We start from the raw sequence: 15,940 nt of genomic DNA, 5'->3' as shown, positions 1-15,940 counted from the left end.
TGTATTGCTTGTGAGAGCGTGGTGATACCCTTTGTTCATGAAGTCGCCATTGCAAAACGAGGCCACTACTTATACATATCTAATATCGTATTGATTCTGGACTCGGATATCTACATCATTCTGGCTCAGCCCCTGTTTCCACTTATCGTCTTTGCTGGTCAGCCCAGCTTATACGAACCAACCAATCGGAATTCTTTATGATAAGCACTAATAACGACCTCCACGACCCTCCATTGCGGCTGACTGCCCGGCGCTAGACCTAAACCGTGAGATGCAAGTAGCTCAGCATTACGCACCGCGCCATACCGCGTGTGAATACGCCGTACGGTTGGTTCGGGTCGCACGGAACTAATTTGCACTATCAGAATTGGTACGGCTCTGATCTATTCGCATCATGTTTATCCTTCATTTTCATCTTGGTCATCAGATTTTTGGAGTGCCCCTTGCCAAGGAATTGGGACAACCGTTTCCCCACACGTGTACGAATGAACGAATAGACGATCGATTCTCTGAACCGGCCCTTATTTGAGAGGATCGGATCGTAGCTAGCTGAACCCGAAGCCATGGACACGAGAGGTCATGCATGCAACAAGGCGGCTCTGCAGGCCTGGCGAAAAAAGTCTCGAAAGTATGCTCCGAAGTCCAGATCGGGCTGCAAGACCTGCAAGTGAGTCTATCTCCGCGAACCGCCACGTGGGGGCCAATTGTCTTCACATGCTCCAAGGACTCCGAAGCTGACGCTGCATCTCTTGCTTCACGTCTCAGGATACGACGGATCAAATGTGACGAGGCTCGGCCGTCCTGCTTGAAATGCACTTCTACGGGACGCAAATGCGACGGTTATGATGAAAATCCCCTCACTTCGCCGACTGCGGAGGGGTCGGAAGCGCCGAGCAAGAAACCCAACAAGCCGGAGAGCCCTTGTACCACCGTCAGCGCAGCTCAGCCGCAACAGGGCCAAGCGAAATGCCGCGGCCCTGCCCTGCAGAACCTCGGGCCGCTCATGGTTTTACCTGTGGCTGGGTCAGCTCAGGCAGACAACCTCTGCTTTTTCGAGCACATCTCGATCAAGCAATTGAACGAGTATCAAACCTCGGAGTCATGGCGGAATACGCTCATGTTATTCTCGCAGACAGTACCGGCAGTGCGGCATGCCGCTATGGCTGTCGGCTTGATCTACAGAAGCTACCTGGACCACGATACTCGTGATAGTCATCAAACTCAACCCTGGCAGCCAAATAGCACGGCTTTCCTTCACTACAACCGGGCCATTCAACTTCTTTTGAACCAGCAAACTAACGACAGCATCGAAACAACCGCCATCACCCTTTTGGTCTGTTACCTCTTCACCTGCTTTGAGCATCTCGCAGGCAATGAGGTACAAGCAATCACACATCTACGTGGAGGAGTGAAGCTCTCGCAAAAGATGGGGTTAGCTACATTGGGCAACAACGACAATGAGTGCGACAATGCCAGCCCCATCGGGGTTGGCACGCTTCTTGGCCAAGTCACCAGACAGATCCGCCGTCTCGACATGCAGGCCGTGATGTTCTTGCGCCACTGGACTCCGGTGGAGATGCAGGAGAAACTCGTGTGCCAACTTCCAACTTACGACGCCGCCTTTCAGTCGCTCGAGCAAGCCATTGACCACTTTCAACCCCTCATCGCTCAGGTCATGATATTGCGCAACATGGAGCACCAAATGTTCCCAGCTGCCATCAGAACGCCGGGACCAGCTCGGTCCCTCAAGGATGCGGTCCTTCATCAAATGAATACTTGGTCAAGTCTCTTCGAAAACATGCTGTTGCTGCAACAAGACCAACCCCGTGCAAAAAGCTCCGAGGCTCACAGGGTTATATACCTACTGCGTTTGCAATACATCTCTGGGCGGGTCTTCCTCCTCAGCTACGGAAGCAGAAGAGAAATGGACTACGATGACTTCCTGCCCCAGTTCCGGCAATGCGTAGTCCTGGCGCGCGACGTGGCGGCGGCGCATGAGCGGTTTTCGGGCTCGCCGGTGCCGACTTTTACGCCGGAGATCGGGTTCGTTCCCACGCTCAACCTGATCGGCGTCAAGTGCCGGCACCCCGTGGTCCGGCGGGAGGCGCTGAGCATCCTGCGCCGGCAACGGACCCAGGAGTCGGTTTGGGACAGTTTTGCGGCTGCCAGGGTGTTGGAACGGGTGATTGAGCTGGAAGAGGGCGGGTTGGTGAATGGGCCACGAGCACAGGGCATGGGGCAGATTCCCGTGTGGCAGAGGGTCGAGACGATGACTTGGAAGAATCTGGTCAAGGGGCAAGGGCAGCTTCCGGCCCGGGTGGAGATCAAGTATAGATTCTGCACGCGGGAGGAACTACATTCCGAGACTCTCGCGCTTTAGCGCGCAGAAATATTTGATTGGGTGGAGTCGTGATTGATAATTAGACAGGAATCCGTTGCACGGAATAAGTCATCAACGACTGATTCATGCCCTGGCAACGGCCGGGCCAAAGGGACAGTCAAGTATTAATAGGGCAATGTTATTGCCGGGGCCAGCGACTTTATCCGTATTAAGGTCCCCAAAGTCCACCAGTCACGCCGTCTTGGCCCCCGGTCGGGCCTGATGCTTCCGCAACCCGCGTGACTTATCAGCTGGACTAGAGGGGTATACCCGGCCCCTTACCCCACAGTCTGCAATAGATTGGCTCCTCATATTAGCCGCTTTGAACCTCCGAATTGGTTTGATAACTAGTCACGTACGTCACAGCTGTCGCCCACTCTAGACGGCTGACCACAACTCCCGAGAACGAAACCATGCACAAACTCGAAACGGGGCTGGGGACGCCACCGCTCTGTGCCCTCGATTGACAATGCAATCCTAATGGGGAATATCAAGAACACCTCCACATTGGAAAGTGGGAGGCATTGGGACATGGATATATGTAGTTCCCAGAGCTATAAGAAGCTCGTCCCTTACGGATCCAGTAACGACTAGTCTGGCTGATCTCGAGCATCATCGCTAGAGACTGTGCCTCAGTACCTACACCACGGACCCTTGATCGACAGCACACGACAGCAGCACGACCTACCACGATGCAGCTCAAGCTCGCCCTCGTCACCGCGGCACTTGCCAGCCTTGGCAACGGCCAGTCCCCGACCCAGGTCAGCGGCTTCAACGCCGGCCCCACCCGGCTGGGCATGTGGGTGTACGTGCCGCGGACGCTCGCCAAGCCGGCGCCCATCGTCGTCGCCGTGCACCACTGCCAGGGCTCCGCGCAGGGCTACTCGCAGGAGACGCGCTACCAGCCGCTGGCGGACCAGCACGGCTTCATCATCATCTACCCCAACTCCAAGTCGGGCGGCGGCTGCTTCGACGTCGCGTCCACGGCCAGTACGTCACCCTCCCCCGACCACAATGGGATTGCGACAAAGTGCTAACTCTAGTCCTCCAGCCCTGACCCACAACGGCGGCGGCGACAGCCAGACCATCGCCAACATGGTCGACTACGCCGTCAAGAACTACGGCGGCGACCGCAACCGCACCTTCGTGACGGGCAGCAGCTCGGGCGCCATGATGACGCAGGTGCTGGCGGGCGCCTACCCGGACGTCTTCAAGGCCGCGTCGGCCTACTCGGGCGTGCCCGACGGCTGCTTCTTCGTCCAGGGCTCGACCGCCACCCAGGACCCGCCCGGCTGGAACAACCAGTGCGCCAACGGCCAGGTCTCCAAGTCGGCCGCCCAGTGGGGCGACGCCGTCCGCTCCTACTACCCGGGCTACACCGGCGAGCGGCCGCGGATGCTGATGTATGTTGTTTTTCTCCTCTCTTTGTCGAGAACTCACCGATGGGTACAAGGACTGTGGCTGACTGATATGGCGATGCACAGCTGGCACGGTACTGCCGATAACACACTCCGCTACCCCAACTGTAAGTCCGAACTCTGTTGGTTGTTGATCGTGCACGCACTCACTCCGATTTATAGACCAGGAGGCCTTGAAGCAGTGGTCCAACACTCTGGGCCTGACGACGTCCAAGCAGACGCAAAACACTCCCCAGCAAGGGTACACGCAGACCATCTACGGCGAGGGAACCTCGACCACGGCAAAGTTGGTCGGTTACAGCGGTGCCAACGTGGGCCACACGGTCCCGGTGCACGAGTCTATGGATATTGCTTTCTTCGGCATTGCATAGGTAGCTTTTCCGACACAACTTTGTTTGAAGAGTACCCTCCCTGGAAACAGAGTAAAAAGAATTGGGGGCATAAAACGAGAACGCTTTGGTTATATGTTAGGCAAGGTTGCTTCGAATTGCATGTAGCATACAAAATGGACACAGGCTATGCTCATCTTTTGAAAACCCATGAACCTAGATACCGGAGTGATTGTTATTTGGGTCAAGAAACTTCTAACCGTCAGTCCTGTCGGTTGATCTTGTCTTGGCACTATACTCAACAAATGTCACGTTGCCGACGTCGTGAGTAGATTGTGTCATCGTCTCGTACGAGCTAATAAGTACGGCACGGCCAATCATGGGGAGCATTATTCAATCTATATGTGGTTATCGCTGTATCTGCTCTTCCAAACAGCCGCTGGATGAACGAAATGCAATGCCAGGGGCCAAGCAGATAAACAGCTAAGGCCACCTGGCCGTCTAATTGCCAGCTGGTGCCAGTCGAGACAATACAAGTTTTTCCTGGCGGAATCCGACTTTGAATCAACTTAAGGACGTAAATTGAGACGCGCCTGCCACGCGTTTGACCACAATTTCATCATTGCTTGTCACCATACTAACAATTCGCATTAGTTGGCATCTGCCAAACCGCATTATCGCCAATGGCATTATCTGAACCTCCAAGTCCACCACACGTTGGAGGATAATTGGTCTTGCGCAACGCAGACCACGCTCATCGCGACTGCCATGGGGAAAGCACCCCTGTTGACATCGATCCCGACGGTGATCTGTATCTGAAAGTTGGCGTTGCGAAGCTGAAGAAAGAGGCGGGGGACAGCATAGCAGCCGACACCAAAAACGCCGCAAATTCTCCCGACGAAAAGAAGAATGGCGATTCTCCTCCAACAACATTCAGAGTCTGTTCCCGTGCTTTAGCAAGAGCCTCACCGGTCTGGAGGAAGATGTTGTACGGTGGCTTTGCTGAATCCAAGCCAAAAGATGGTGACTGGATCGTCGAATTGCCCGACGACGACGTACCAGCCATCGAATTCTTTCTCAGCGCTATCCATGCCAGATTCGACAAGATCCCGGCCTTCGACTCACTTCCTGACCTTAGCTGGCTGTATATGGTCAGTGTCGTTGCGGATAAATATGACACTATCCGGTTTTTACGACCGTGGGCAAAGACGTAGACTCAGCACACCAGCAAGACGGTCGACAGTGGTACATTCTCAATATATCAGTCAAATATGTCCCGAAAGCACTACATATGGATTCTATGGGTTCTCGGTGCCGAGCCAGAGTTCAGGAAAGCCATTCAACGCGAAGCTATGGTATCCTGGGGTTTGACCATGGCCAATTTCGGAGTGGTGACTCTCTCAGACCCTTTAGAGCCACCTGGAGTTGACAGTGAGAACTTGTCCTCCGCCTACTCTAAAGTTGTTGTATGGAATGTGCTAATGACAAAATCTCTCTTAGATATGGTCAACGATATACGACTTGGTCTTATAACCCAACTCCTAGCTCCATTTCAAAGTGCTTTCCAGCAGCTGTCACACAAACAAGCGACACATCGCCTCCGTTGTAAAGGCGGAGACTCGAAATGTGATGAACTCATGTTGGGCAAACTCGTACGATCATTGAACGAGCAGTTCTTATGGCCTCTTCCAGGCGCCAAGGATATTAGAACATCTGTGGCTGACTTGTTTCGTCGGCTGAATCAAGTCAACTCAGACACTAGGCGGGACATGCTTTGCAGTTATGTTGGGGGCCCAAAGCATGGCTTCGTCCACCCCAACCACCCATGCGAAAGTGTGCTAAATCAGCCGATGAATCACCAAACGATCACAGACAGCATTCAAGTTTCGCTTACCAATCACCAGAATAGTCGGATTGATGAGAATGGAAAAGCCACAGGTCTCTTTGCGCGTCCCGCAGTGGCTCCTTGATCATTACCCGTGACTCGGTCTTCACGGGCCACTCATGTATATTAGCTGATGTAGGCCATCACGAGCTCGCTACGAATCAACATTTAATGGTTTCGAATGAGGTATACAGTGATTGAAGTATTCCCTTCGTCATTTTGGTATGTATAAGATGGGGACGTTGATAGCGATGACCAAGAGGTGGTCCTGGGCTTACACCCCTGCGCGCAGCCCCCAAGGCAGGAATTGAAATGGTAGTAGCCATTGGTACCGTATCGAAAGAAGGAGATCATGACGCGTTGCCAGCGGTGAGGCCTTGCTGTAGTCAGTGGTTTGGCCGCTGGACATTGGAGGTGTTGTAGATGATCCAGATTTTGCACCTCGCTGGCGTTGCAAATTCCGACACATCTGAGCGTACCACAGGCGTAAATATTGCCGTCATAGGCACTGTAGTCGTCAGGGGTCTTATTGGAGATTCAAGGTGATTCGACCCACATACAGTGTATATATATTAGAAGGACTTCCCTCCCATCTCTGCTGTAGTTCTCTAAGCAATCTCAATATTACATTCCCATCTGACAGTTCTCGTGATATTCACCAATCATTAGGCATGGGAGCAACGCTTCGATATCGGGAAAGGGGCGATCCAGGCGACGTCGTAGTCCGTCTACGCCAGCTTCTTCGACGACATCGTGGTCGATGATAACCACCTAATCGACGAATAGCAGCCAAACGGAGCAACAAACTGGAAATTGTCGACTCAATGCTGACTTTGGTGGACGTAGGGGCCACGCGCTCTTAATTTCTAGTCTATATCTCTTTTTTGTATTGCCGCATGGGTGTCCCGTAGCAGCCAATGGCGGTCGCTCATGCAGCCAGCGGGTGGGCTGTATGACTTTCATTCTCAAGGCAGCCGCAGTGCAGGGACTGTAACCGACTGTGGAACGCCCCTCTCGATGTCTTCCGTTGCCTGAACGAGGCAAGCTCGGCCTCGGCCCAATGGGAAAGTGCAGCTTTGCTTCTGTGGCAAGGCTCGAGTCGGCGACCGTGGAGGAGACCAGACTCCAGGGCCACTGTCCGCGACTGGTATACGACCTGCACCGTCGGCTCACGTCCGTGGATCATGGCGCAGAGCTAGACGCAATAGAATTGCCGGTGTGTCTGGAACAGTAGTCTGTTGCCCCTTGATCTTGTGTGAGGAACGACTGTTCCTTAACGGGGGTCTTAGGCATGACGACGAGTCAGTTATGGACCATGTATAGTTGATCAAGGCGGCTCGCTAATAGACTCCTGTCTGCTTTCAGTGAAGCGAGTTATCGCACGGGGAGATTTGGCGGAGAGGAGGAAGGAGATAACATGTGCGGACTATTTTTTCGTACAGTCGCAATCAGTTGAAGATTCTTATTGGTACTATCTCTCAAGTACGAACTACGCATCCCCAAACAAAGCCCGCAGTCCGTAAAAGTCTGGCCCCTCTGGGGCGCCCCAATCCAACAGCACTTCTACCATTTCCTCGTCCCCCTTGAACGTTGCCAGTTGCAGGAGATTCGTCCCATAGTCGTCCATTGTAGCGATGTCTGCTAAGCCCGACTCGAGTAAAGTATCCACGTGATAAAAACTCCTACAGTCAACAGCCCAAAACAGCGGCGTCCGGCCCTTGTCGTCTCTCGAATTAACGTCCACAACGCTGTCAGGCAGAGGCGCCTCAGCACACTCTGTACGTTCGACACAATTATTCGCGTATGAGAGGGGTGGATCGGCCGGACATGCCCTTGAAATTCGCATCGTCGCGGCCGATCTGAAGAAGGAGTTCCAGTGTATTATTCCCAGACCATAGAACTTTTCGGGTTGATGCCCAAGATAGGGGTGTTCGACCGTTGTTGTCTCGCGCATCCGGGTCCACGCGACCAGTTTCCAGAAGCATCCTCATAGCACCTGTGTGATTATTTTCGGCCGCCCACGAGAGGGGTGTTCGACCGTTGTTGTCTCGCGCATCCGGGTCCACGCGACCAGTTTCCAGAAGAATCCTCATACCATCTTGTCTTCCGCGCTCGGCCGCCCACGAGAGGGGCGTCCGGCCGGTCACGCCACGTATCTCGGGATTGGCCCCCAATCCAGTAGAAGTTTCACGTTCTGTAAATTTGACCGGTACCCACTAGTGACGGCAGCGGGCAATGCGTTGTTGTTGTGCCCTTTTTCAAAGCCTCGAATGGAATTACCGCTTGACAGGACAAGTCGTCGTAGCTCCGCAGATGGGCTCCCAATTGTAGCCGAAAAACGTCGCCCGTGGGCCCACCGGATACGTTGACCTTGGCGCCTTTGGCCAGAAGGATTCGCATGGTTGGGAGATGGTCACGGCCCGATGCAGCCGTTAACGCGTCTACAAACATTTCACCGCGCGCGTTGACATCAGCCTGATGGTCGAGAAGTAGCTGCACAACCTCCATATGTCCTCGAAAAGATGCGGCGATTAGCGCATGACTGTAGTAGCCACCTCTCGCATTGACATTGGCACCGCTGTCGAGAAGAAGCTGTACAATCGGGAGGGATTCACCGACACATGCAGCGATCAGCGCGCTACCATAGAATCCGCCTTGTGCGTTGACATCGGCGCCGCTATTGAGGAGGAGCTGCACAGTCTCGATGGATCTGCCCCAGCACGCGGCCGTCAGCGGGTTGCCATAGAACCAATGTTGGAATTTCGCTTTGGCACCCTCGTTGAGAAGCCTTTGGGCTGTCCTGCGCAGCCCAAGTGCGCAAGCCCAGAAGAGCTCGTTGGCATTTGCACCCATGCGACGCAGGCTTTGGACTGTCTGCTCCAGCTCAGGCTTGCGTCCGCCAAGGCAAGCATAATCCTCGTGAGTATCAAAATCGGGATAAATTATATGAACAATCGCGAACCTTCTCGTCCAATGACGGCAATTGGCTCGGGTGTGTAGTGCCTCGACAATGGTAGTCGTCGCGCTATCCGTCTCGCCGCCCTCAGCCAACGCGGCATGACGCGACCAATGTCTCAGGGCATATCTTTCCAGTTCAAAACCTAATATGCATAGTTTGGGCTGCTGTACCGACTTCAAGTAGTAATCGATGGTTCTCATGATCACAAAGTTGGCTTGTGAAGTTTTGAAGCCGTCTTGGCGACAACAGAGGTACTGTTTGACTGAAAAGTGGGCAAGCTGAATATAATGAACCTTTCTAGGAAGTTCGTAACGGGCAGGCTGAATATAATCAAGCTTTCTAGCAAGTTCGTAACAGGCAGGCTGAATATAATGAAACTTTCTAGCAATTTCGCAACGAGAAAATGTTGTAACCAAGCCGGGACAATGTTTTAAGACGCTTGCTTTGTTGAAGACCCTTCGCTTGACGTCGAAGCCTCGTGGCTCGGTGTCGGTTTGTGTGGCTAGAAAGTCTATAGCCTCATTCAAGTTAACAGGGCGTTCGCTGTAGACAAGAAACTGCAAAAGACGCTTGGCGCCGTCCTTGAGTTCCTCGGGGATGCTGTCAATCATTCTTTCGTATGTTGTATCGAGGTCCCGAGGCAAGTCTTCCAGGGCCCGTTCCATGGCCATAGGGCTTACACAGCCAGCAAGGGTACCCAGCTGACAAGACGCCCACCTGAACCTGTATCATATGTTAGAAAGCATCAGGCCAGATAGTAATCCGTCTTCAAACTTACATCCCCTCGGCGCCATTTCCTAGTCGATGGATAATGTTCTCGCGAAGGTCTTCCGACAGCTTCTTTCCCGTGAACTCGGGGTTCTTTTGCAACTCCGCTTTGACATAAGCGCCAATGTCAGCGTTGACAGCAGTTAAGTTGAAGTCTAGGCAGTTTTTCTCTCCAAATAGACCTGGCAACTTTCCAATGAATCCGTGCTCGGGTCGACCTGTGCAAAGCAGTTGCACACGACCCAGTTTCGAATGATGGATCGTTTTTTCGATCCACGCAAGAAGGTCATCCCGCTCTGTTGACTCGTCCAATGCGTCCAGAACGATGAGGATCCTGTCATGCGTCTCACACATTTTGAATATCGCATCACTGAGAGTCTCACTACTAGGCTGACCGTGGCGATGTGCTTTGAATGCCTCGGTCAGGTTCTCTGCAGACCCCTTCTCTTGCCGGTATAGCTGAAACGCAAGCGATCGCAACATCCCGTTTACAGTCTTCTTCTTTTGATCACTGAAGTCGAAGAAGAAACTGAGGACGACATGGTCGGTGCTTGCCTTGAGATCGTCCAAGATGGTTGAAGTGAGAACCGTTTTGCCGCTTCCTGCAAAAGCTCTTACCCATATGTGCCGACGCTGCCCAGACAGCCATTCTTGGTAGGAGGGGCGTTTAAGAAACCAGGTCCCCGTTCCCACGTGGCGAAGCTTTCTTGCTTGGAACAAATTCGTCGACGGGTTGGGAGGGCTGAGCCATTCATTGACGTCGTTGTCAAGATCGTTCTGCCGAATACCCTCGACTGTCTCTCTCATTCCATGCACCTCTTTAGCCACTGAAACCAGTTAGAGATCCAATCATCAATTGAGTCAAATAATGTGTTACGTACAGATGCCAACAACATCACCGATCCTCTTCTCCGCCTCGACCTTATTTGGTGAGATCTGCCGTAAAAGATCCTTGGCATAAGCTGCCGCCATAATGGCCGCGAAACCCTGCCAATCCTTGTTCTTGTGCGAATCGGAATAATCGCAGATGCCGCGAATGACGAGGCAGGGGAAGGTGTTCATAAGCCCCGCCGCCTCCATCTCGAAGCAGAGCACGCCCTTTTCAGCAGCCAGGCGGTCTCGTACTGTCGCGTCTTTCATGAGCTGATTCGCGCTGGCAATCAGCCCATAATGTACCATGGGGTCGTCGTCCTCCTCAGTTCGTGGTTTGCGAGGAACCATGAGCGTTTCGATGTTCTCATCGCTGCAGGTAATGATAGCACCAGGATGCAAGTCCGACGTCGGTTCATGGTGTCCTGGGAGACCGCCATCTTCCGATGGAACCGTTGAAGCTTTCCCTGTGGATAGCTTTTGTCTCTTGGTATTCGCCTGGATGGGGCTTGTATCATCGGTAGAGTCGTTGCCAGAGGCGGCTCTCTTTCCTGTTGAAGGGCTCTGCAAGGCCAAGTTGGCCTTTTCCGGTAGAGTGACACCCGGAGCTTTGGACTTGCAAGGTTCTGAAGAGTCACAAGGGTGGACCACCTCAGGCCTGTAAAGTCTGTCGCTCTCGGGGCAGGTCGGGTAAACTTCTTCCGCTTCTTGATCTTGTTGGTAGCAGCTTCAGCGTCTTCGGCTAGAAAATGTCCTTCTAGCTCGTAATTAGCCCTGATAGCGTTGACAGCGGTACGAAGAATGGTGGGAGGTTGGTTCAGAAATCCGGTGTCCTGGAAGGTCTGGTTCTGAATGGTCTTCCCAAAGTCATACTGGAAGACGCCGCCATGTCCGTTGCACGGGCTGCTGACTACAACATCACCAAGCCGGACGTCGTGCTTCCCGCTGGGCGCACCGCCACCGATACCGACCATGAGGCCGATACGAACGTTGGGGAAGCTGTGCAACATATCCTTAGCGACTGTCGCAGCGGCCGCTGTACCGTATTCGCCGTCGGGCAAGACGGCCATCACCACGTTGTGCTGGCCAACCCGACCAAGCGCATAGCTGTTGTCGTCGTTTGGCGAGACGTGCGAGGGGCCTTCGTGCGTCTCGTCGAAGAAGGCCCGCGCTGCGACGAACTCTATCGTCAGGGCGCAGACCCAGCCGATAGTGTAGTTCTCAGGGTTTGACATAGCAAATAATAATTGGGTAAAGGAGGAAAATAAGAATTATAATTGTCTTATTTTTTTATTAAATGCGTATCTAGCTTGCGGGGGAAAATTAGATATAGGAGACTGTAGAAAAATCAATTATGTTGAGACCAACTGTCGGTCACTGATAGGGGGATTTTCTCAAACATGGCTGATCTTGGCATGCACTAATCTTCGGTCAAATGAAACGAGACCTGCTTTATCGGCTATGTAGTATCTCGCTTCTGCGCAGGCCACTCAGCCCCTCTTGCCCGAGTATATTTTGTAACCTCGTAAACATCCATACTCCATTCATGGGCCTAGGGAGAGGAAACGACGTAGTTGGAAAAAGACTCTGCTGCATCGGCGTGCTTGTGAACGTTTTACTACCGGACAGGATTTTCTGGACAGCAGCACACAAGGCTCCCGGCGTGGAAAGCATGGGTCTACATTATCCTGTTACACGACATGCATCCTCGTTCGGGTGTGGCGAAAAGCAAGTTTTTGCTTTCCTGCTGACCCCTCCACATTGGCCATCTATTCGCTACCGTCTTCCGCTGGGCGCCACGAGTGTCGTTTGGTGGTTACCATGCATGATATGATCGCCCCGTTCAGCCTATCTAATTTGCCAGCATTGGCACAACAGATCACTTGTTACCGCTTGGTATTGTTTGGAAGAACCAGACATTGCCCTTCACATGTCCGCTGTTATAACACCTTGCTGTCTACTCAAAAAATGCGACTCACAAACTAGTAATTATCAGCCTCCAGTCCGACAACTCCCACGCCAGGAATCCCACCCCAGACAGCCTGAACGGCACACCGTGAGAAGATGTGGATTGTTCAGGCGTTGATCGGCTCGGGCACACGGCACTTCTTAGATACGGCTTACCTAATATTTTCCTTGTGTATCACTAGATCAGGCTGTTGTGCAGTACATATGCTCTTACATATTTTGGTTTCCTCAGTGCTATGTGAATGAGCCGATCAAGGCCTTAGAAGCAACTGAATGGCACGTCAGTATTGCGGAGAGAAAAGCAACCACACGGTACAAGAATGGAAAGCACAATCTGCTCGCTCTTTGAGATTGTGAGTAAACTTGATTTCACAAATCATTTGATGCGCATGTTGTCACCATGTCGAACCGATTAAACTGGTGTGAAGGATTAGGTAAGTTGATTACACATCATGCTCTGAGGTTACGCAGCATGATTATGGGCGTCATCGTTACTTGGCAACCTTATTCAGGCCTATGAGGTCGCCATGAAATCATTCATCTTTCCCATTGAGAGGAAGAATATGCAGCGCCATGTTTTAATGGTAAATTTCGAAAAGTCCGAAGCATGGTGGGAGGAGGACCCCTGTATCATCGATTCCTACTTCAATCTCTATCTGCATTCATAATTGCGACAACCAGATTTATAAAAGTATAATTTAGAATACGCCATCCCGCCTCAATGGAATCCAACCACCGTTTTCTGGATATGGTGAACATAATTGAGTTTGCAGATGAGATATAACGGGGCAGCAAGATCATCACTGGTCTAGATCTGCCATACGTCTCCATTCCGTTGCCGCGCACAACTTATGCATTCAGTTATGGCAATATAAGCTTGCACGTATGAACTGATGCGTGAGACTGACCTGTTATGCTCCAATTATGACAGTAATTTGAAAAGGGAGTGGATTTATTTGAGAGTCTTCCATCTTGTCATTGTGATGAGTGCCCTCAAAGGCAATCACCCTGTTCTTGCAAACCTATGGGCCTCTCACTCAGGAATTACTATATTTTCTGTTCATGGGTCTTTCGTCTTTTATCCGTTGACCTGACATAAGGTGAGGTGTAAGGGCAAAGAGAATCGATGCCAACTGGCTACGTTGCTCTGGCGTCTTTCCTATGACACGTTCTACCAGTGCGTCTAGACGAGCAGTATAATGAGAATATGCCATTACTATAGAATATTATTTTTCTTATTACTCTTGAATTCGAATAAAGGATAAAACGAAACCTTATAAATCTGTCAATCGACCGAACTCAAATAGGCTGAATAACCTCATGGCAGCTTTCTCTGATAACTCAGGGCATCCTGTATAAAGAGGCCTGCCTCGCTCCCTCTCTTGTCTGGTGAAACTGTCCATGGTATTTCTAGACCATCACTTAAATCTGTTAACTATATCATATTAGTTTCAGCGTTCGAAACGAACTCTACAACATGTATTCACTTGTTTTGCTTCTTGGTGGTCTCTCTTCCGTCGCCCAGGGTGCGGCCCTTGCATCTATTGATGACTGTCTTCGACAGGCTGGGGTTCCTGCCGACATCCCAGGCTCAGAGGACTGGGAACGCGATGCAGCAGCCTACAACGTCCGCGTGCCCATTTTGCCTGCCGCCATCGCAGTGCCTACGACAATTCCTCAAATCCAGAAAGCCGTGAACTGCGGCAGACAATCTAACCTGAAGGTATCTGCCAAGGCAGGAGGACACAGCTACACGGCAGGTGGCTTTGGTGGAGAGGATGGCCACCTGGTCGTCGAGCTCGATCGCATGTACAATGTCACGCTTGATTCCGCGACGAATATTGCTACTGTCCAGCCGGGAACACGTTTGGGACACATGGCTACAGTGCTATTCAAAAGCAAACGGGCCATTTCTCACGGTACCTGTCCAAGGCACGTTGACTATGTCTTATCCGACCATCGTGAGCAGGAGCCATAACTTACTGACATACATACACAGGGTTGGCGCCTCCGGGCATTTCACGCACGGCGGCTATGGCTTCAGCTCCCACACGCACGGCCTTGCTATGGACTGGGTTGTCGGCGCCACCGTTGTCCTGGCTAACGGAAGCATCGTGGAGACCTCCAAGACGGAGAATGAGGACCTGTTCTGGGCCATTCGCGGAGCAGGGCCGAGCTTTGGCATCGTGGCATCTTGGCGGCTCCAGACCTTCGAGCCGCCCTCCATCTTGACGTGGTTCAAAGTAGCCCTCAACTGGAACCGGAGCAATGCCGCTAATTACCTATCTGCCGTCGACAGATACATCCATACCGACATGACCCGCGAGCTCAACTTCCGCATAGCCGATTATGAAAACGGTCACCCCGTTGCCGAAGGTTTGTTCTATGGCGGAAAAGAGCAGATGGAGTCGCATCTTGCTCCTCTCCTTAGCGCCAGCAACGGCGTTCTCAATGATTCCCGAGAGGTCGATTGGCTTGATGCGATCCGGCATTACTCCGCCGATAACACTTACAACGAGACTATCAACGCCACTGTTGATTGGGTCGTGCCCGGTCCTGTAAGAAGATGACGTCCCGTTTCCGCCATCCTGTTGGTCACTAAACCAGCTGGCATACGAGCTAACGATCAATGCAGCCCGACAACTTCTACGCCAAGAGCCTGACCCTCGACCGCCTGAACGGCACGGCGGCGGAGCAGATCACCGACTACTGGTTCCGCAACGCGACCCAAGTGAAGCGGCAGTGGTTCATCCAGATCGACGCGTCGGGCGGCCCGACATCCAAGGTGAGCGCGACGCGCAACAACGAGACGGCGTACGCGCACCGCGAGAAGACGTGGATCATCCAGTTCTACGACGCCGTCGCGGCCAACGAGACGTACCCGGCCGGCGGCCTGGCCTTCCTCGACGGCTGGGTCGCGGCCGTCACGGGGGCGCTGGAGGCGGCCGGCGACCGCAGCTACGGCGCGTACGGGAACTACCCCGACCCGTCGCTGGACCGCCGCACGGCGCAGAGCCTCTACTACGGCGTCAACTTGGAAAAGCTGCGGAGGCTCAAGGCTCGATACGACCCCGGGGAGCTGTTCTATTCGCCGCAGTCGATTGAGCCGTGGCGTGATGAGCCGTGAGACCCTTCAGTGGTTGCCACGTATACTGGGAACAACATGGGGATTGTGAAAGCCGACACTTGAGTAACTCACTGTCGTTATTTTGTTGTTGGGCCACTGCTGCGCAATGGGGCTAGTGCTTACATCTACCCCTGAATATTGCGATACACAAATATGCACAAAGAGGGGCGCTATGTACTAGTTTCCGAGTGTTGCCTGAAATGTACCTCCATTTTGTGCCCACTTCAATTCTCGTG

At 52.6% G+C, this 15,940-nt stretch overlaps 5 protein-coding genes across 5 annotated transcripts; 4 read left to right on the top strand and 1 right to left on the bottom strand.

Annotated features, from left to right (window-relative positions):
* Positions 1 to 583: 583 nt before the first annotated feature.
* On the top strand, positions 584 to 2,380 carry PG998_008778 (uncharacterized protein; the record flags this gene model as incomplete). Its single annotated transcript, XM_066875594.1, has 1 exon — positions 584 to 2,380. One exon carries the CDS (start codon positions 584 to 586, stop codon positions 2,378 to 2,380), a length of 1,797 nt encoding a protein of 598 aa, XP_066731539.1.
* Positions 2,381 to 3,072: 692 nt separating this feature from the next.
* Positions 3,073 to 4,169, top strand: PG998_008777 (carbohydrate esterase family 1 protein; the record flags this gene model as incomplete). Its single annotated transcript, XM_066875593.1, has 4 exons — positions 3,073 to 3,370; positions 3,432 to 3,783; positions 3,865 to 3,905; positions 3,961 to 4,169. The coding sequence occupies 4 exons, from the start codon at positions 3,073 to 3,075 to the stop codon at positions 4,167 to 4,169; spliced, it is 900 nt and encodes a 299-aa protein (XP_066731538.1).
* Positions 4,170 to 4,810: 641 nt separating this feature from the next.
* On the top strand, positions 4,811 to 5,341 carry PG998_008776 (uncharacterized protein; the record flags this gene model as incomplete). Its single annotated transcript, XM_066875592.1, has 2 exons — positions 4,811 to 4,832; positions 4,875 to 5,341. The coding sequence occupies 2 exons, from the start codon at positions 4,811 to 4,813 to the stop codon at positions 5,339 to 5,341; spliced, it is 489 nt and encodes a 162-aa protein (XP_066731537.1).
* A 2,464-nt stretch (positions 5,342 to 7,805) lies between these two features.
* On the bottom strand, positions 7,806 to 11,844 carry PG998_008775 (uncharacterized protein; the record flags this gene model as incomplete). Its single annotated transcript, XM_066875591.1, has 5 exons — positions 7,806 to 8,228; positions 8,293 to 9,694; positions 9,750 to 10,566; positions 10,621 to 11,160; positions 11,226 to 11,844. The coding sequence occupies 5 exons, from the start codon at positions 11,842 to 11,844 to the stop codon at positions 7,806 to 7,808; spliced, it is 3,801 nt and encodes a 1,266-aa protein (XP_066731536.1).
* A 2,210-nt stretch (positions 11,845 to 14,054) lies between these two features.
* PG998_008774 (glucooligosaccharide oxidase) lies at positions 14,055 to 15,704 on the top strand (the record flags this gene model as incomplete). The annotated part of the gene is given in 4 exon segments (XM_066875590.1): positions 14,055 to 14,462; positions 14,477 to 14,496; positions 14,577 to 15,135; positions 15,213 to 15,704. The coding sequence occupies 4 exon segments, from the start codon at positions 14,055 to 14,057 to the stop codon at positions 15,702 to 15,704; spliced, it is 1,479 nt and encodes a 492-aa protein (XP_066731535.1).
* Positions 15,705 to 15,940: the final 236 nt, after the last annotated feature.

The sequence above is a fragment of the Apiospora kogelbergensis genome (genome assembly GCF_038363985.1).
Source record: "Apiospora kogelbergensis strain CBS 113332 chromosome Unknown utg000005l_segment0_segment0, whole genome shotgun sequence".
Classification (NCBI taxonomy): domain Eukaryota; kingdom Fungi; phylum Ascomycota; class Sordariomycetes; order Amphisphaeriales; family Apiosporaceae; genus Apiospora; species Apiospora kogelbergensis.
Note: the sequence above shows the minus strand (reverse complement) of the source record. Positions and strands in the feature narration are given on the sequence as shown.